This window comes from Teleopsis dalmanni, chromosome 1, assembly GCF_002237135.1.
Source record: "Teleopsis dalmanni isolate 2A chromosome 1, ASM223713v2, whole genome shotgun sequence".
NCBI classification, from domain to species: domain Eukaryota; kingdom Metazoa; phylum Arthropoda; class Insecta; order Diptera; family Diopsidae; genus Teleopsis; species Teleopsis dalmanni.
In genome coordinates, this window is record NC_051846.1 from 94,967,491 (window position 1) to 94,983,905 (window position 16,415).

General features: G+C 34.0%; 1 protein-coding gene across 1 annotated transcript in view; it reads right to left on the reverse strand.

Moving 5' to 3' along the window:
- Window positions 1–253: 253 nt before the first annotated feature.
- LOC119673148 (protein ABHD18) overlaps window positions 254–16,415 on the reverse strand; it is a 53,890-nt gene continuing 37,728 nt past the window's right edge. Inside the window, exons 4-5 of the mRNA XM_038084384.1 lie at window positions 13,525–13,882; window positions 254–613 (exon numbers count right to left, since the gene is read on the reverse strand). Coding sequence (XP_037940312.1) covers window positions 478–613; window positions 13,525–13,882 — 494 coding nt within the window. The 3' untranslated portion in view covers window positions 254–477. The remainder of the gene's footprint in view (window positions 614–13,524; window positions 13,883–16,415) is intronic.

Consider the following 16,415-nt stretch of genomic DNA (forward strand, 5'->3'; position numbering starts at 1 on the left):
TTTTATTTTAATTTTTTCATTCAATTTTTTTAAGGATATTTGGCTATATTAATATTATCAGTTTTATCACACCTACAGAAGTTACTAAAGCAAGACCGAAATTAAGAAGTTAATGCTTTATACACGAATTGATTTAAAAATATTTTTTTATGCCACCCTAATGTTTGTTGTTCTATAAACAAGAATTGTTTGTTTACATATAAACTATGGAAATAAAAAACGTAGTTTTCTGTTATTTTTTTATTATATCATATTAAACAATATGTAAAAGCTATAATATCAATAACATTTGATTTTGTTACTGCACCAGCAAACTAATCTTCATGTTAATTGACGTTTTAATACAACTGTTTATTTGAAGAAATAATATGTTTATAAAATATAATTATAAGTCAAAAAAATTAATAAAAAGTCAGAATAACGTCTCCTGAGCCAGTATTATAGCATAAAAACAAGTAATTAGTATTTTATTTTTAACTAGTTTTTACAATTTTCAGCATATCTGTCAAGTAACTGTTGATATGACAAGTTAGAACTTACATCTTGAAGACTATTTTTGTTTTCTTCATAGAGTTTTGTAATAGACTTCTTAAATAACTCAATTATACATGATCTGCAAGAGAAGAAATAAAAAATTTATTATAATCTTATTTTAAATCACAGTTTTTGTTCACTTGGAAAATTTATTAAAATATATTTATTTATTTATTTGTGAACTGACATTAAAATTAATTTTAAAGTTAACTATGAATTATGAACTGGACAACAAGGTCCTTCGCCCTATGCTTATATTCATGTTACGAATTATATGTAGATTTTATTTAATATTTCTTTCGCATTTGGAAGATATTGATTGTACATCCCTTTTGAGCAAGTGGATGTGAATTAGGTTGGAGTGTTCAAGTTTTCATCTTATGATGTGCTGCTGAGAACGTGATAAGCAAAGAAGATAAAGAAAAGAAACTGAGAATTACTCCAAAAATTGTGTATAAATTTTTCTGGATTATTCAAAAAATATTCAAAAATTTTGTGTAATGTGGTGAAAATATTACGCAGTACAATAACAAAAAGCCTAATGCTACATAATGGCGCGTGAATATTTTGTCCTGTTGCAGGATTTGGTTGAAACACCTCTTTTAGGTAATCAGCAAAAACGTTAGATTTTTCTTCATCACTTCGCGCCCAGTTTCCGAGAGAGTTTCTTATTAGAGAATTGGATTCTATGAGGGAATTTATACCTTTGCTAGCATCCCACACGGATAAATGGTTTTTGCCATTTGGACATAGATTTTGAATATAATTATACTACTTGACTTTGGTTTCCTTGCTTAATGCAGATCTAAGTCTCCTTTGGGCTTCCTTAAATAAGTTTTTCGCTAAAGGTGACCTAGATTTTTGTTATTCGCGCCTTAGCCTATTATTTGTAAGTACTTTATTGGATGTGTAAATTCTATTTTCTTTATAAGTAGAGTTTTCTGCTGCTGAAATCAGAATTGAGTTTAAAACCGAGGTTGCGTCCTCAATATGAGATTTACACTTTATCTTGTAATTTGTGTGTATGTGTGAACTAAAGTACTTTTTATATTTGAGCCAGTTTGTTCTAGAACTTGTAAGATTATAGGAACAGTCATATAACTGAGGACCATTAAGTAAGCAAAATGTAACTGCAGAATGGTCAGAACACAAATTACCTTTTGGATTACAGAGCCGTGAACCCCAATACGAGTACATGGCGTTGTAGTCTCCTGCTGCAAAAAATTTGTCACCTAGAGATAAGAATTTATCTGTAAATTGGGTCTCAGTAATGTTGAAGTCAGGGATGAAGTAAACTGCCGATAAAACCAAATTTTTCCCTTTGTGCTCAAGGCATACTGATGTGGCTTGCATATAATTATGAGCATATGTACCTAGAAAATTATGTTTTAGACGCTTTGGTATCAAAATTCCTGCATCACTAGGAATAGAAAAGAAATTTTTGTTTGTTAGATGTGTTTCTGAGCAAAGCATTACATCCACACTTTCTCCGGCCATGAAGTTTGTGAGTTCAAGTTTATGTTGGCTTAAGCCGTTTGCATTCCATGTACAAATTTTCAAAGTACTCATGACAAAAACATTTGCATTAATTGGCTTTGCATTTTAACTATCTCGTTAAGAGTAGTGTGCGTGATTGACATAAACTGAGTTAAGCTCTGGATGAGAGTGGAGACCATCATTTCCAAACTATTACTTTAAACTGGGGGGCTTGTTGCTTGTTAGATTTAACAACATTAGCATATGAGACACCTGATGTAACAGGCTTAGAAGTTAAAGGTTGGGGTACTTCAACTAATTTGATGGGGTTATTTCTTGTAGGATTACGCAACGATTCTTTATGCAGCGCTAAACTGTGCTTCAGTGCTTTTTATAAATAGGACAGTCTCTGTAGTTTGCGGTGAGATTTTCACTGCAGTTGCTACATTTTTTGGGGTTGGAATCCTTTAATGCCTTTTTATCGCATTCGGAACTACAGGGAAGCTCGCCACATGCTACGCATACTGTTCGAAGAGTGCAATATGACTTAGTGTGCCCATACTCTTGGCAGTTTAGGCATTGCACTGGAGTCTTTCGCTTGTGAGGCTCCTCAACGCTAATTCTGCGGTGAAGTTAGAATTGCAGGTTATAGATGGGATGGCTTTCATTTTTTAAGCTTAGAAGCTTCCGGGTAAAGTTCAACTTTAAACATAGATTGTGGGATTTTATTTTTATTAATAGTTTTTATTAGAAAAAAAAATTCAACACACTTTCTGTCTGAATGCTACGTTCAAAGTAAAGTAGAAAAGTAAGAACTTTATTAAGTACGTATATTATAAAATGGGAACAAAGTGTAAATTGAAACATTAAATAGTCGATATTACTTCGTTGTTCCAACACCTCCCTTCGAAGTAGAAAAACTATCCGCCATACCCAACGCTGTTACCCATTTAAAGTGCTTAACACTGTTTAATCCTTTCGTGAGGACATCTGCTGGCATGTCTTCGGTTGGCATGTACATAAACTCAATTTTCCCGCTTTGGTAGCACTCTTTAACGAAATGATGACGTACATCGATGTGTTTTGTGAGCGAGCTGTACCCGAAGCACTGAATGAGTTTTTGCGCACTTTGGCTGTCATTGAATAAATTCACATTTTTACATGATATGTCTAAGTCTTTCAAAATACCTTGTGGATATATTGCTTCTTTCGTTGCTTCTGCCATAGCCATGTATTCAGCCTCGGTACTAGAAAGTGCCACTGTACGCTATTTGCGCGCCTCCCAGCTTATTGCTGCGCTAGCCAACGCGTATCCGCTATACGATCGCCTATCGATCAAATTCGCACCCCAATCTGCATCGGCTACACCATAAAGTGTTTTATTATTTTGTGTGTAGAGAAGTCCATATTTTTTGGTACCATTAAAATACCGTAAAATTCACTTTGCAGCTCTTCAGTGCTCCTCATTGTAGTTTGTATTAAACTGGCTCATGTAGTTTACTGCAAATGCTATGTCTGGTCTTGTTGTAACTGGTAGGTACAAAAGGGTTCCTATTAGCTTTTGATAGGAATACCTTGCCATGACTTCTTCATCAATATCATTTGGTTTTTCAGTTTTGTAGTTTGTCTTCATGGGAGTTTTTGCTGGTTTACATTCAGCCATATTGAAACGTTTTAATAATTTTTGAATATAGGCTTGTTGTGTTAAAATAATTTGATGTGACCCCAAGTTTTGCTGGAAGTCAATTCCCACACAATGTTTTACTGGACCAATATCTTTCATCTCGAAAGATTCGCTTAATGAATGTTTTGTGCTTTTGAGCCACATGCTGTTGTTTGATGCTAGTAATAGATTATCTACATATTTGATAATTATTAATAATTGTTTACCTTTTTGTTTGATAAAAAGACATGGATCTTGCATTGAAGCTTTTAAACCAAGCTGTTTCAATTTAGTTGTTAAACGATTGTAACACATTAGACCCGACTGTCGCAGTCCATATAACGCATTTTTCAGCAAGCATACAGGGTTCTTCTTTTGCAGTGCTTTTAACCATTTATCGGTTGTTTCTTCGATATTTTTACTATGCTTTGTTACACCCTGATAACCTGTTGGTTCACCTGATTTTATTTTATTTAAAACTTCAGTTAGCATTTCTGGTACTTCCATGTATATTACTTCTTCAAGCTCTCCGTTAAGATAAGCAGTGACCACGTCCATTTGGTGAATCTCCAAGTCCATTTCAGCTGCCAATGCTGCAAGCAAGCGGATTGATGTATAGCGTGCCACTGGCGAGTAAGTATCATGGAAATCCTCCCCTTGTCGTTGAGCGTAGCCTTTAGCTACGAGTCGTGCTTTTTTTCTTACCATTTTCTTTGGTTCGTAGTACTAAACGACTTCCGACTGCTTTATTTTCATTGGGTTTCTCCACGATTTCTGAAGTTTCGTTTGAGATTAATGCTAAATATTCATCTTCAATAGCCTTTGTCCATTCTATTTCATCGCGTCTAATATTCGCTGTGAACCAATTTGGCGGAGTTTCATCTATGCTAATGCACGCCAGTTCACTGGTTTTTACTTTCTTACCAATGAACGTCTCTGCCGCATTTTTAAATTTTGTGAATGCTTCGAATACATCTGATTTTTGTTTAATAATGTAAATTTCACACCAACGCGATTTATCGTCAATAAATGTTACAAAATAGTTTTTACCGTCATTTGAGGTACACCGCATCGGACCGCATATGTCGCTATGCACGATTTCTAATAAATCTTCTGTACGATTTCCGATACTTTTCGAATAAAAGTATTTAGTTTTTCACATATTTCACAATCTAGTAATTTATCTTTTGAATTTATTTTCAGTCCGTATACATCGCCGTTTTTTGCCATTTGCTTTAAATCACGTTCGTTCAGATTGTCCATTCTACAGTTCCATAGGTTTATTGCACTTTTAGCTTCAGATATAAATGCACTGATTTTATGGTTTTTCATAAAATATAAATTACCATTTCGTTCTGCAGTGAACAATACTTCTCCATTTTTATCAATAATACTTGCATCATTTTTACGAAAATGTACTTCAAATCCTCTGTCTGTTATTTTTGATACCGACAACAAGTTTGTATGCAAGTCCGATACATAGAGCAGATCTCTTAATGTTATATTCCTTTTACAACCTTTTTCGTTCACTTTTACTTCTATGTCACCTGTGCTAGTAATATTCGTAGAATTGTTGTTGGCTAAATTTAACACTTGATTTAATTCAACCATATCAACAAAATTATTCTTGTCGGAGCTCATGTGAGAAGTGCATCCACTGTCCAAACACCAGTTATCATTTCCATTTGGACACAAAAAAACTGATTCTGTTGCTCTTAAAGAGGAATTTTTTACTTCGCTTTTATTAGCTCTTTGATTGCAGACATTTTTCGAACGGCACTCTTTTGCATAGTGACCTTTTTTGCCACATTTGTAACAGCAAAAATTTCTTTTCGTTTCTGTGCGTTTTGTGTATCGATCATTGTTGTTTCTGTTTTTGTTATACATACTTGTCTTTGGTGTATTTTTTACATATAACAATTCGTTCAATAGTGTGTGTGACTAACTAATTAAAACACATTTTTTTTGCCAAAATTCGTTTTTATTCATCAACATAGTCCCCTTTTAGGAAGATACAATCATTCCAACGCTTTTGCAATCTTTCGATACCGCCTTGGTAAAACGATTTTTCTTTGCCTTCAAAATAGGCGTTAGTTTCGGCGATTACTTCATCATTTGAGCCAAATCTCTTACCACCGAGCATCTTTTTGAGGTCTGCGAAGAGCCAGTAGTCGCTGAGGGCCAGATCTGGAGAAAACGGTGGGTGCGGCAGCAATTTGTAGCTCAATTCCTTCAATTATGCCATCGTTTTCATCGACTTGTGACACGGTGCATTGTCTTGGTGGAACAAAACTGTTTTCTTCGCCGTTTCTATGAGGCCGTTTCTTTGCGATTTTGTCTTTCAAACGCTCCAATAACGCTATATAATAGTCGCTGTTGATGGTCTTCCCCTTCTGGAAATAGTCGATGAATATTATTCCAAGCGCATCCCAAAATACAGACGCCATAACATTGCCAGTCATCTGCTGCGTCTTTGGTCGCTTTGGGCGGCTTTCACCGGCTGCATGCCACTCAGCAGACTGTCGATTTGACTCTGGAGTGAAATGGTGGATTCATGTTTCATCCATCGTGATGTATCGACGCAAAAACTCCGACTTATTGCGCGTAAACATGTCCAAACAGCTCCTTGAATCAACGATTCGTTGTTGTTTTTGCTCCGGTGTGAGCAAATGATCGTGTATTATGGTATGTACACTGCCTGCTGATATCTGTAGAATGTCAGCAATCTCCCTCACTTTCACTTTACGGTCGGACATAATGATTTTCAGCGTTTTTTCAACGTTTTCCGGAATAACAGCGTCACTTGGCCTCATTTGGTAGATGGAATGTCATCGGTGTCTGTACGACCACGTTTGAATTTGGCATACCAACAACAAATGCTTCTTTTTAATGGAGCAGAGTCCGAATAATGTTTTTCAAGCCATTCCTGGCATTGAACACTATTTTTTTTCATTAAAAAACAATGATGAATCAGCACACGGAATTGCTATGAATTCATTTTTTTTTGAAAACTCAAAAGTAGCGTCACTTAAAGCACTGTAACTTGTAAACAAATGGTCGGATTAACATATGATTTTGACAGTAAGCCTAAAAAGGTTGCCACTTTAGAAAAAAAATATTTATTTAGTATTAGTGCCGCCATCTATGTGTCAGTCACACACATTATTGAACGAAGTGTTAAAGCATTGCTGTGTGCCCCCTTTTTTTGCTTTCCTTGATTCCCAATTCTAGTATTTTTACACGAATCACTTCTGACTTTGGTAAATCATCACGTGTTTCAAGTGCACAACGGAATGTTTCAAATGAGTCTGGTAAACTGTACAGTAATAAAATTGCGAACAATTCGTCTTCGATTTCAACACTAATTTCCTTCAGTTTTGCAACAGCATCAAAAAAATCATTAAGATGATTTCTTTCTAAATCACCCTCTTTCATTCGTGAGAGCGCAACTCTTTTTAACAATGTCGCTTTTCGAGCGTGGCTTTTCGACTTGTACGTCGCTTGCAGTTTCTGTCACATTTTCTGAGAATTTGTACATTTAGCAATAAGATTTAACTCCGGTGCACTGATTGCTAGCATGATATCGGCACATGCTTTTTCATCATTTGTCTTCCACAGAGCTGAGGGTGCAGCCTCATCTGGACACTGTTTACTCCCATTTACGTAGGCCCATAGATCGTTTTTAATTAAAACTGCACGCATATGTAGCTTCTAAGTGTCGTAATTTTCTGCATTTAGAGGCTCGATACGCACGACTCCCGCCATTTCTGCAATTTTTTACGCAATTTCTTTTCGAAATTCAAATACTTATTTTACTCTTTATTTCACGCACGGACAATGAACTTTTACTTTTAGATTGAAATGCAAAGCACAGTTGTGATGGGTCTGGGCTCATAACCTATTAGAAAAAATAAATTCAACACACGTTCTGTCTGAATGCTACGTTCAAAGTGAAGTAGAAAAGTAAGAACTTTATTAAGTACGTATATTACAAAATGGGAACAAAGTGGAAATTAAAACATTAAATAGTCGATATTACTTCGTTGTTCCAATAGTTTTTATAACTGCTCTAGAGCTAAAGACTTTTTCGCTTAGGGCATTTGTGATTTCAATGGGTGCTACATCTGACTCAATACCTTTGATAACGACAACAAGGCCTTTGCTACTCTTCAGTTGCTATGTGCAGTAATTTTTCTTGCTGTCGTCGAAATGTTTGGTAATGACCCTGAAATTATTTGCGCTGTCAATTTGTATCTTAGTTTCGTGTATATTGCTCCTGAGTAAAGGAACAACATAAAAAGTATTGCTTCCAATCAGACGTGCTAGGAGTGTGACAAGGGTATTTGAACTGCGTTCACGCAGGTAAATTGGAGGGGGCTTAAACTTTTTGGTAGTAGGCTGATTAGCTTCCTTTGTAGATTCAGCTAGTTCAGCAAATATGTTGCCAAAAAGTATATTTGTGGGTGCACTGTCTTTGTTAATTTTATTTATTTTAGTACCTTTTAAGTTGCCTTTATGAGGACTAAGTTTTCGTTTAATATTGACATAGCGTTCCATGTCTGTTTGGATTTTTGTTTTATTTTTTGGACTCGCTAAGTCGGGAAATGCAAGCGATACTGCTGAAGATACAACGTTTTGTAAGCTTTTATCAGTTTGAGTAGTTTTCTGTAGCAACTTGTTTGATGCGTCTATTACTAAATAAGCATTACGATTGTTTGGGATGCTTATCGTATGTCTTCTCTCTGGGGGAGGATTTAGGTTACTCATTTGCATACGTTGTTATGTATGCAAATAGCAGGTTTGCTATAAGATTTACTAATTTTTCTACTATTAATATAAGATGAAATAAAGGTAAATTTAATACAAATATAAGTTAAAATGAAATTAAATCGATATAAAAAAAATTTAACAAAAAATATAAAGAAAAAATAAAAAAAGTAAATATATATATTATACTTTATATTGTAATAAATAAATAAATAAAATAAAATTACAATGTATCCAATTATGATAGTTGTGATGACTGAATTGTGTTGTGCAATGTGATGTTGTGGTGTGTTATTATGTGTTGTGTTGTATTGTATTGTATTGTAGGCTTAGCTTTGTGTTAGCTTTTGTGGAACTCGTTTTTATCAGAATAATAGCTGTGTCTATCAGCACTTCTTTTTGTTTTGTTTATGTATGTTATGCACAAAAGCGCACTGATATATTTTGTTTCTCAAACTTTACATTTTTTTTTTGTTTTTTAGCTTTAATATGCTGTCTCTGTCAGCTATTTGAGCATTTAGATTTAATTAGTGCAAAAAGAAAATAAACAAAAATCCGAAAAAGCGCGCGTTATTTTCAAATCAATATTTTATGCACTTTTCACTTTTCGAATTGTTTTTTATCGATAACTTTATTCTTTTTGTGTTTTAATATTAATTACAAAAATGGTTTTTACAAATATACTTAATTTAAATAGTTTTAAGACTGTGAATTTCGTTCGCTCACTAGATATGTTGTATTTTTTTTTCCCCTTAAGATAACGTGAATATTTTCCAGCTATGTACACTACACCATCAACGAATTCGACTCAGGTAAATTAAAGGTCTTCAAATACCCCTTACGTCGCTAACACAGGCCGAATAAACTTTAATCACCAACAATTTCAGAGAGAATCTCAGTTGTCAAGAAACACAAGAATAACGAACACCCAGGGTACGACAACATACAAGCGGAAATCTTACAAATCTGTTTAAATCTCGTACCCAAACTGTTGCATCCACTGTTTATTGACATATGGACAAAGTAATTAGTACCCGAATATTGGTAATAGGCATTTACTGTCATACCGAAGAAAGGCGATCTGTTCTTATGCAATAACTATAAAGTTATAACCCTGTTACACAGAATTTAATCTACGTTGGATGTATCTATCAGAAAATCCCAAGCAGGATATCGACCACACCGATCATGCATAGATCAGATAAACACTTTAGGTGTCATTATTGAACATTTCAGCGAATGGCAGGCATCGGTACACCTTGTTTTTATTGACTTTCGCACTGTTTTTTATATCACAGATTGGAATAGCTTATGGCGAGCACTTAGTGACAGGGCAATAACACAAAAGCTCGTAACTTAATCAAGGTACAATATACAGACTTTAAGTGAAGAGCAGCACAAAACGGGCGGTATTCTTAGCATTTCAATACTTATTCAGACGTCAGACAAAGGTGCTTGCTTTCACCAATCCTGTTTCTTATGTGTCAATGTTTAACAGTGGTGCTTCGACAACAAACGGAGAGGTCTTCCCTGGAATTTCCAAGAACATCTGATAGATGTTGTGTACGCGGATGACATCTGCCTACTGTCCGTTAAGCATCCCAATATGCAGTAAAAAATTTACGACATATATTTTTTATTGTGTTGTGTACAATATGAAATATAAAAATTGTAAACACTAAAAATGCATTGATTTAAAGAGAAGTAATCAAAATGAATAATAGAAGAACAATGGCAAGCATTTGTATCATGTATATTTAAAATTATTTATTTTTTTAAATATTTCAAATATGATTTTAACAGATGACTGAAATTTTACAACATATTTCCAGTGAACATTCACAAAAGACTGATTTTTGAATTTGGCCATACCAAAACTTAAAACGTAAATTTTTTTGCGAGTAAAACCTAACTCTGAAGATTGTTGTTATTATTTTTTCGTTAATACACACATAAAATGTCTAGAATCCTGTAAGCAAGCCTGTTCTTATTGCCACCGCAATAAAAACAGAGATTCGTTATCGTTTAACAGCGCTTTAATAACCTTATGTACTTTTACTACTTTATAAAGATATGTCAAATAAGGACTCGCTGAGAAGCGATACGAATTGTGCAATTTATTTCCAGCACATATTTTCGCAATAAAGCCAAAAAAACAACTTTATAACGTTATTTAATTCATATTCACATTCAATTATTCAATATAATTATTGAATATAATTGAATATGAAACATATTTTCATAAACATAATGACCTTACAAACATTTCAATTATGTGATCTGATCTGATATATATAGCTATGTTTAAAAATATACTAACAACTCAACAAAGGTGAAATTAAATTCTTATCACTGACACTCAAGATAATTTCACCATTCCACTAATAAGGCGAAAAACGAAAGATGAATTCATATGTAAAATAAAAACATATTTCACAAATTTTTGAGGTCGTTACATAACAAGCACCATGCAACATTAAGCAGAACAATACTACATAATTTGGTTAGATATAAGCGATAGTTACATTTTATAATTACTATCTTAACAAAATTAGATACCTTTCCTTGTAATTCCTTCTGTACTAGACAAATTCGCGTAAAATGTTGTGTATCTTCATGTAATGCCTAGCGAATAGATGTTAGAGCTCCTTTTTTGCTGTCAAAATCTATTTAGCTATAGGCACTCCCTTTGGGCTTTGGGACGGGTGTGTCCTATTGTTCACTACTGTTAGTTTTAACGGTAGTAAGACGCTTGTCTTTTTTCATTCTTTGAAAACATGATGAAACATCATATACTTTGGTCCACATTTTATTTCATATATTTTAGATATTTTAGCAGATGAATTATTTCATTTTAATCATACTTAAAAGACATTCTTCCTAGAACAAATCTAGATTTAATAACTTTTCGAATTTAAGCTAATGTAATTGTCGTTGATATTTTCTACTAATTTTCCAATTAGTTTTTCTTTCTAAAACCATTGCCTTCATTTAGGTGTACACGATCTGCGTTCGGAATGACATTGCTGTTGAGACACCTTGTTCTTCTTTTATTAATTATTTTGTTCTTCCGCGCCGTTCACTAATGGTCTGACTTCAAAAACAGAATTCGTATTTCGCTCGCTGCTATGTATTCCGGAAACTAAGTGATAATTTTCCATTTCTACATAAGTCTGCTTGTAAGGTACATTCGTCCAGGTCGGCGTCCGAAATAGAAACGACCACACGTACTACTTCTGGCAAACGGTTCAACCACAATTTCTTAATTGATCCCTCATTCGTGGTACCACTGGCTAAATCCCGTATAGTTCGCAACAACGTACTTGGCATTTCTGCACAAGTCGCCGCAATTTACGGGTTTTTGAGTATGTGAAATCTTGGAATAATCGCCTATTGATTGTTTCGTATTTGTCCCCTATGGGCGGCGCACGAATGCAATGTTTCTTAATGTGACATTATGGAGACTGCAGACTACGTGATCGTATTTGGTTTGGTCAGTAATAATACCCGTATTTCTACATTGTGATTTCATCTGAATAAACTATGTCTGGGTCACTTTTACAATTACCACTTCGGACGATAGTTGACGCACGACCGTTTGCAGGCAGGTTGCTTGAATCATGCGCGCCATTGTCGCTTGTTACAGCTTGCGACATATATGTTGAAAACAATAATTTGTGTTTGTTTATCTCGTCGTTCTCAAAATAGTGAATGTAATTGTTATATGACGTATATGAATAATGCTATACTTGCTTGAGCACATCAAGGTCGCCAATGTGACTTTGTAGGCCTGTTTATTTTACCTATATATTTTCAACAAATTAAAAGTTATAAATTGTTGCTACCGTTTTCTTTTGTTATCCTCTTGTTAGTTTATACGACGTTGCTCTTCTTCTTACTTTGTGTCTTCCTTGTGTCATCTTTATATCATCTTTGTGCCTTTGTAGTTTTTATATAATGCTGACAGTTGCTGTCTGATCGCCACAAACTTAACCATACCATACATGTAAAAATGATTTTTTAAGAGTTACTTAAAGAAGAACTATTGAACTAATTAGTAAATTGTTGCCGTTAGTAAAGTTAGTATAATTGTTAATAAATTCATCAAGCCAAAAAATAAAAATAGAAATTTAAAGTATTTTATTTAATTTTTATTTTATAATAACATGACACAACCACACGTCATTAATAGAAACTCCAGTTTAAGCTCTGTGATAGACAGAGTGTCAGGGATGTTTGTATTTTCAGTGTATTTGCTTTTTCATAGACAGGACTTACCAGATTATGTTAAACTGTATGTGGTAAGCAACATACAGGTCTAAGGAGACTAGATGTAAATTTTGATCTTCGACGATATTTTACTAGGATTTTTATTTTAGCTGAAGAGAAGGGATTAATGTTAGTAACTTTCTATTCAGCTTCAGCATCATTTTTGAAATCAAGGTCAAGCTTCTGATAGATTCACTTTCATCATTAAAGACTTCTGGTCATTAAAGGCATGCTAATCTTAAGACAAGAACGAATTTGTAACAGTAAGTACATTGATCTTTTTGTTCTCAGAATTTTACAAAGTTTTAGAGAAAATGGAAAATTCAAGATTTAGACGTTCTCAATTTCTTAGAATTAAAGTTGTTAATGATTCAAAAATAATAAAATCTCAGTGTATCAGAAAGAAAAAATTCTCTATAGTAGCAACAGCAGAAGACATGATCTTAATACAGCTAGTGAATATTTATAAATAGTAGAAGAATAAGTAACATAAATTATATAAAAGCTATGCAACCAAGAAACACCTCCTTTTGAAGTAACATGCCAAACAATTTCTGTCCGTAAACATCGCTTTAATGAGTACATGTATGTACAAGAATAAAATTCAAGCGTATCATAACTGCAAAACTAAATGTTTTAATAGGATTCATCATTACAATTTAAAAAATTGTCTACCTAAAATTTGCATAAGATTATTACTCAATAAGTTAGTGACAAACATGGAAAAAGTATATTTGTTGAATATTAAATAATTGTGCATAAAAAAGACATACCTAGATATGTATGATTTAAAATATTTAACAAAAATACTTTACCGAAACAGTTTTTGATGCAGTACGTAAGCACTAACGTGACCAGCATCCAGGTATCGTATTTCAACGCCGGGCCAAATGTCCTCTAAGCTTGAACATCCTTCCCGAGGAACATAGGCATCATCTTTAGCACATACAACAATTATCAGAGATGTATCTACTGGTACTGAGAAATTCTTTAAATGGGTACATTCGTCCATAATACCTCTCATAAATTGCAAGGCTTCACGTTCCCACCAATTAGTTTTCATAAAACCGATGTTTTCGTAAGCATTTTGATTGCTTTTCGGAAGAATATGCTTCATTAAATTAGTAAATACATAGTTTTCAGCCTTGTTGTTGTTCCTAAATGATTTTATATCTTTAAATATAAATACATATAATTTGTAGTATATGAATATTATAAGTAGCTACAAAGGAAAACAAATATACGTTATGTAACATTAAAAATTAACTAATTTTTAGATAATCAAACATATTATAAGCGAGTGTTTAAGGCAACGGGTCTGATTGCATTTAACTTCAAAAATGCCAGCGCAATTGCTTGGCACCTTTATATAGTTATCTGGCACTCGCTGTATAATCATCTAATAGAGTTCAGTCAATCTTATCCCCAATACTTTAATGTTGAATTGTTCACACTGGTTGTCACCATTTACGTAAAATCAAACGCCAAAAAATTACGTAGGGATGCCTGGGCAATGAAAGTCAAATGTTGGCAACACCCTAAAACGACCAAAGGACAATGATTTTGTGGTTTGTGAGACTTTCCACCTTAGTCTGAACCGTTAGACATCAGTGTATGAAAGGCTTCCTACGATCCGCATCAAGGGAAATCGGTTAGATCAACCTAATTGGCACACACACACACTGACAGAAGAAAAGAATGACCTAAAGCTACTTTCTACGCGAGACTCGAGAAAATTTATAACCGGAGTTCTGCCCACCTTGTTTGTCCTCAAGGATTTTAACACAAAGATCTGAAGTGAAAAAATTATTGCCTCATCGGTCGGAAATTTCAATCTTTATGAATCTATCTCTAACAACGATCTGTAGGTGATTGACTCCGCTACAGCGTGAAAAATGGTAGTACGTAACAACAGATTCTCAGCCTCGTTAGCTGCAAAAACGAGATGAGGAAGCTAAAGAAGCGCCTTTTCAGCATTTCCTTCGTCTGTAAAAAAAACGCGCTAAGAAAAAAAAATCGAGTTGCGTAGAAATAGAAAACATGCCTGCTAGTTTTACCAAAAAGTCAACAGTTTGTCTTAACGCTTTAAGCCTCAGCATTAACCTGTACGAACGAAAATGATAATCGGGTTAAAGATATACAGAGTGCACTGAAAATATGGAAAGAATATTTCACCAAACTACTATCTGGCGATGATAACATCAATTCCATACAAGATCCTTTAACAACAGAATTTACCGTGAAAGGTTTAAGCCACGGACGAACTCATTGATAGGGCTGTTTCAGTGGGACTTTTGGTCGCTTACCATTGATCAAATATTTACGCTTCAACAAATCCTGGAAAGGGCCACGAACATAACCAACACTATCTTTTTGTCAATCATAAAGAAACTTTCAATAGCCCCATAAAAAATCATCAATATGCCATTATACCGTTGACATCGATATGATGAGCTCAAAACCAAAAATGGGCTCAGCGACGAATGAGAGTGAAGCCAAATATATGGCGGCTATTGGTAAAAATGTGCATCAAGCTGGTTGTTGGCGACTATACTTATAAATCTGTCCAGGATATAACTGTTTTCTTATTTTAATAAAAAATAAAGTACTATCTGTATACATCCAACAAAAAAAACTAACTAAGTGTATATTATATATTAATCTTTTAAGATTGAGTTAAAGTATTGCTGTCTATACCCTCTGTGCACTATGCAAGTTAATGTTTATACATGTTTTTTAGGACCTCTATGGGAGTCTGGTAATCCTACAGGACGCATAGCAATGTATTGGATAGGAGAGTGCTTCCCAGATGTGGGTGGTAGGAGAAAAATGAAATATTCTACGTTGTTGTAAGTCGAAAGGCTCAGATAAAAGATTTATAAGTTTAAACTAGAGTTAAACTAGAGTTTCGTCCAGACTATGAAGAACGTTATTAGTTTATTTATTTTCTATTCAACCATTAGGCATGCCTAAAAGAAGGTAGCGTCGTTTGCGACTTGCACAATGCCAGAAACAAATGTTAGCTCGCCAGCTTGACGGCAGAAAATGCTGATTTTTGGTTTTCTGTTAATATTGAATAATAATTAAATTGAGGTAATTGGGGTGATGACTGGTAAGGTTTCGACATATTTGTTTTATGCAATTTTTCTAGTTGAAAAGTGTCACAAATAATTTTAATTCTAAGACCTAGTAAGAGTCCTGGATTAACTGTTAGTTGTGTCAAAAAGATCCATAAGTCTTCTTCCAACTCCATCAAAGCTATAAGAATACTTTTCTCTAAACAGTCTTCTTATTTTTCTACCTTTTTGTTATCCAAACAATATAATTCCACAGCACTAATTTGGCTGTCGAACAACATGAAACTATAGGAAAGGTGAAGACAAAAAAAAGTCTTCTGGAATTTTTCTAAATATAGCAAAAGTTTTCGGCAAAGTATTGCATGAAGCCCTATAATGGCTGGTGTATTAATATAGTCTGTGTTAGACAATTTTGGTCATACATGAGACTGTATTGCTTTATAAGATATTGTTTAATTAAAAATTGTATTCCTTCGTACAATTGTATTCCTTTTAAGTCTTTCGCCTAGGCAATGACAAGTATTCCGATTTTCACATTTATATTCATAAGTTTGATATTTTCTAGCAAAAATATCATTATAAAAATGTCTGTGAAAAAATGGAATTGAATAATGAACATTTTCAGTGAG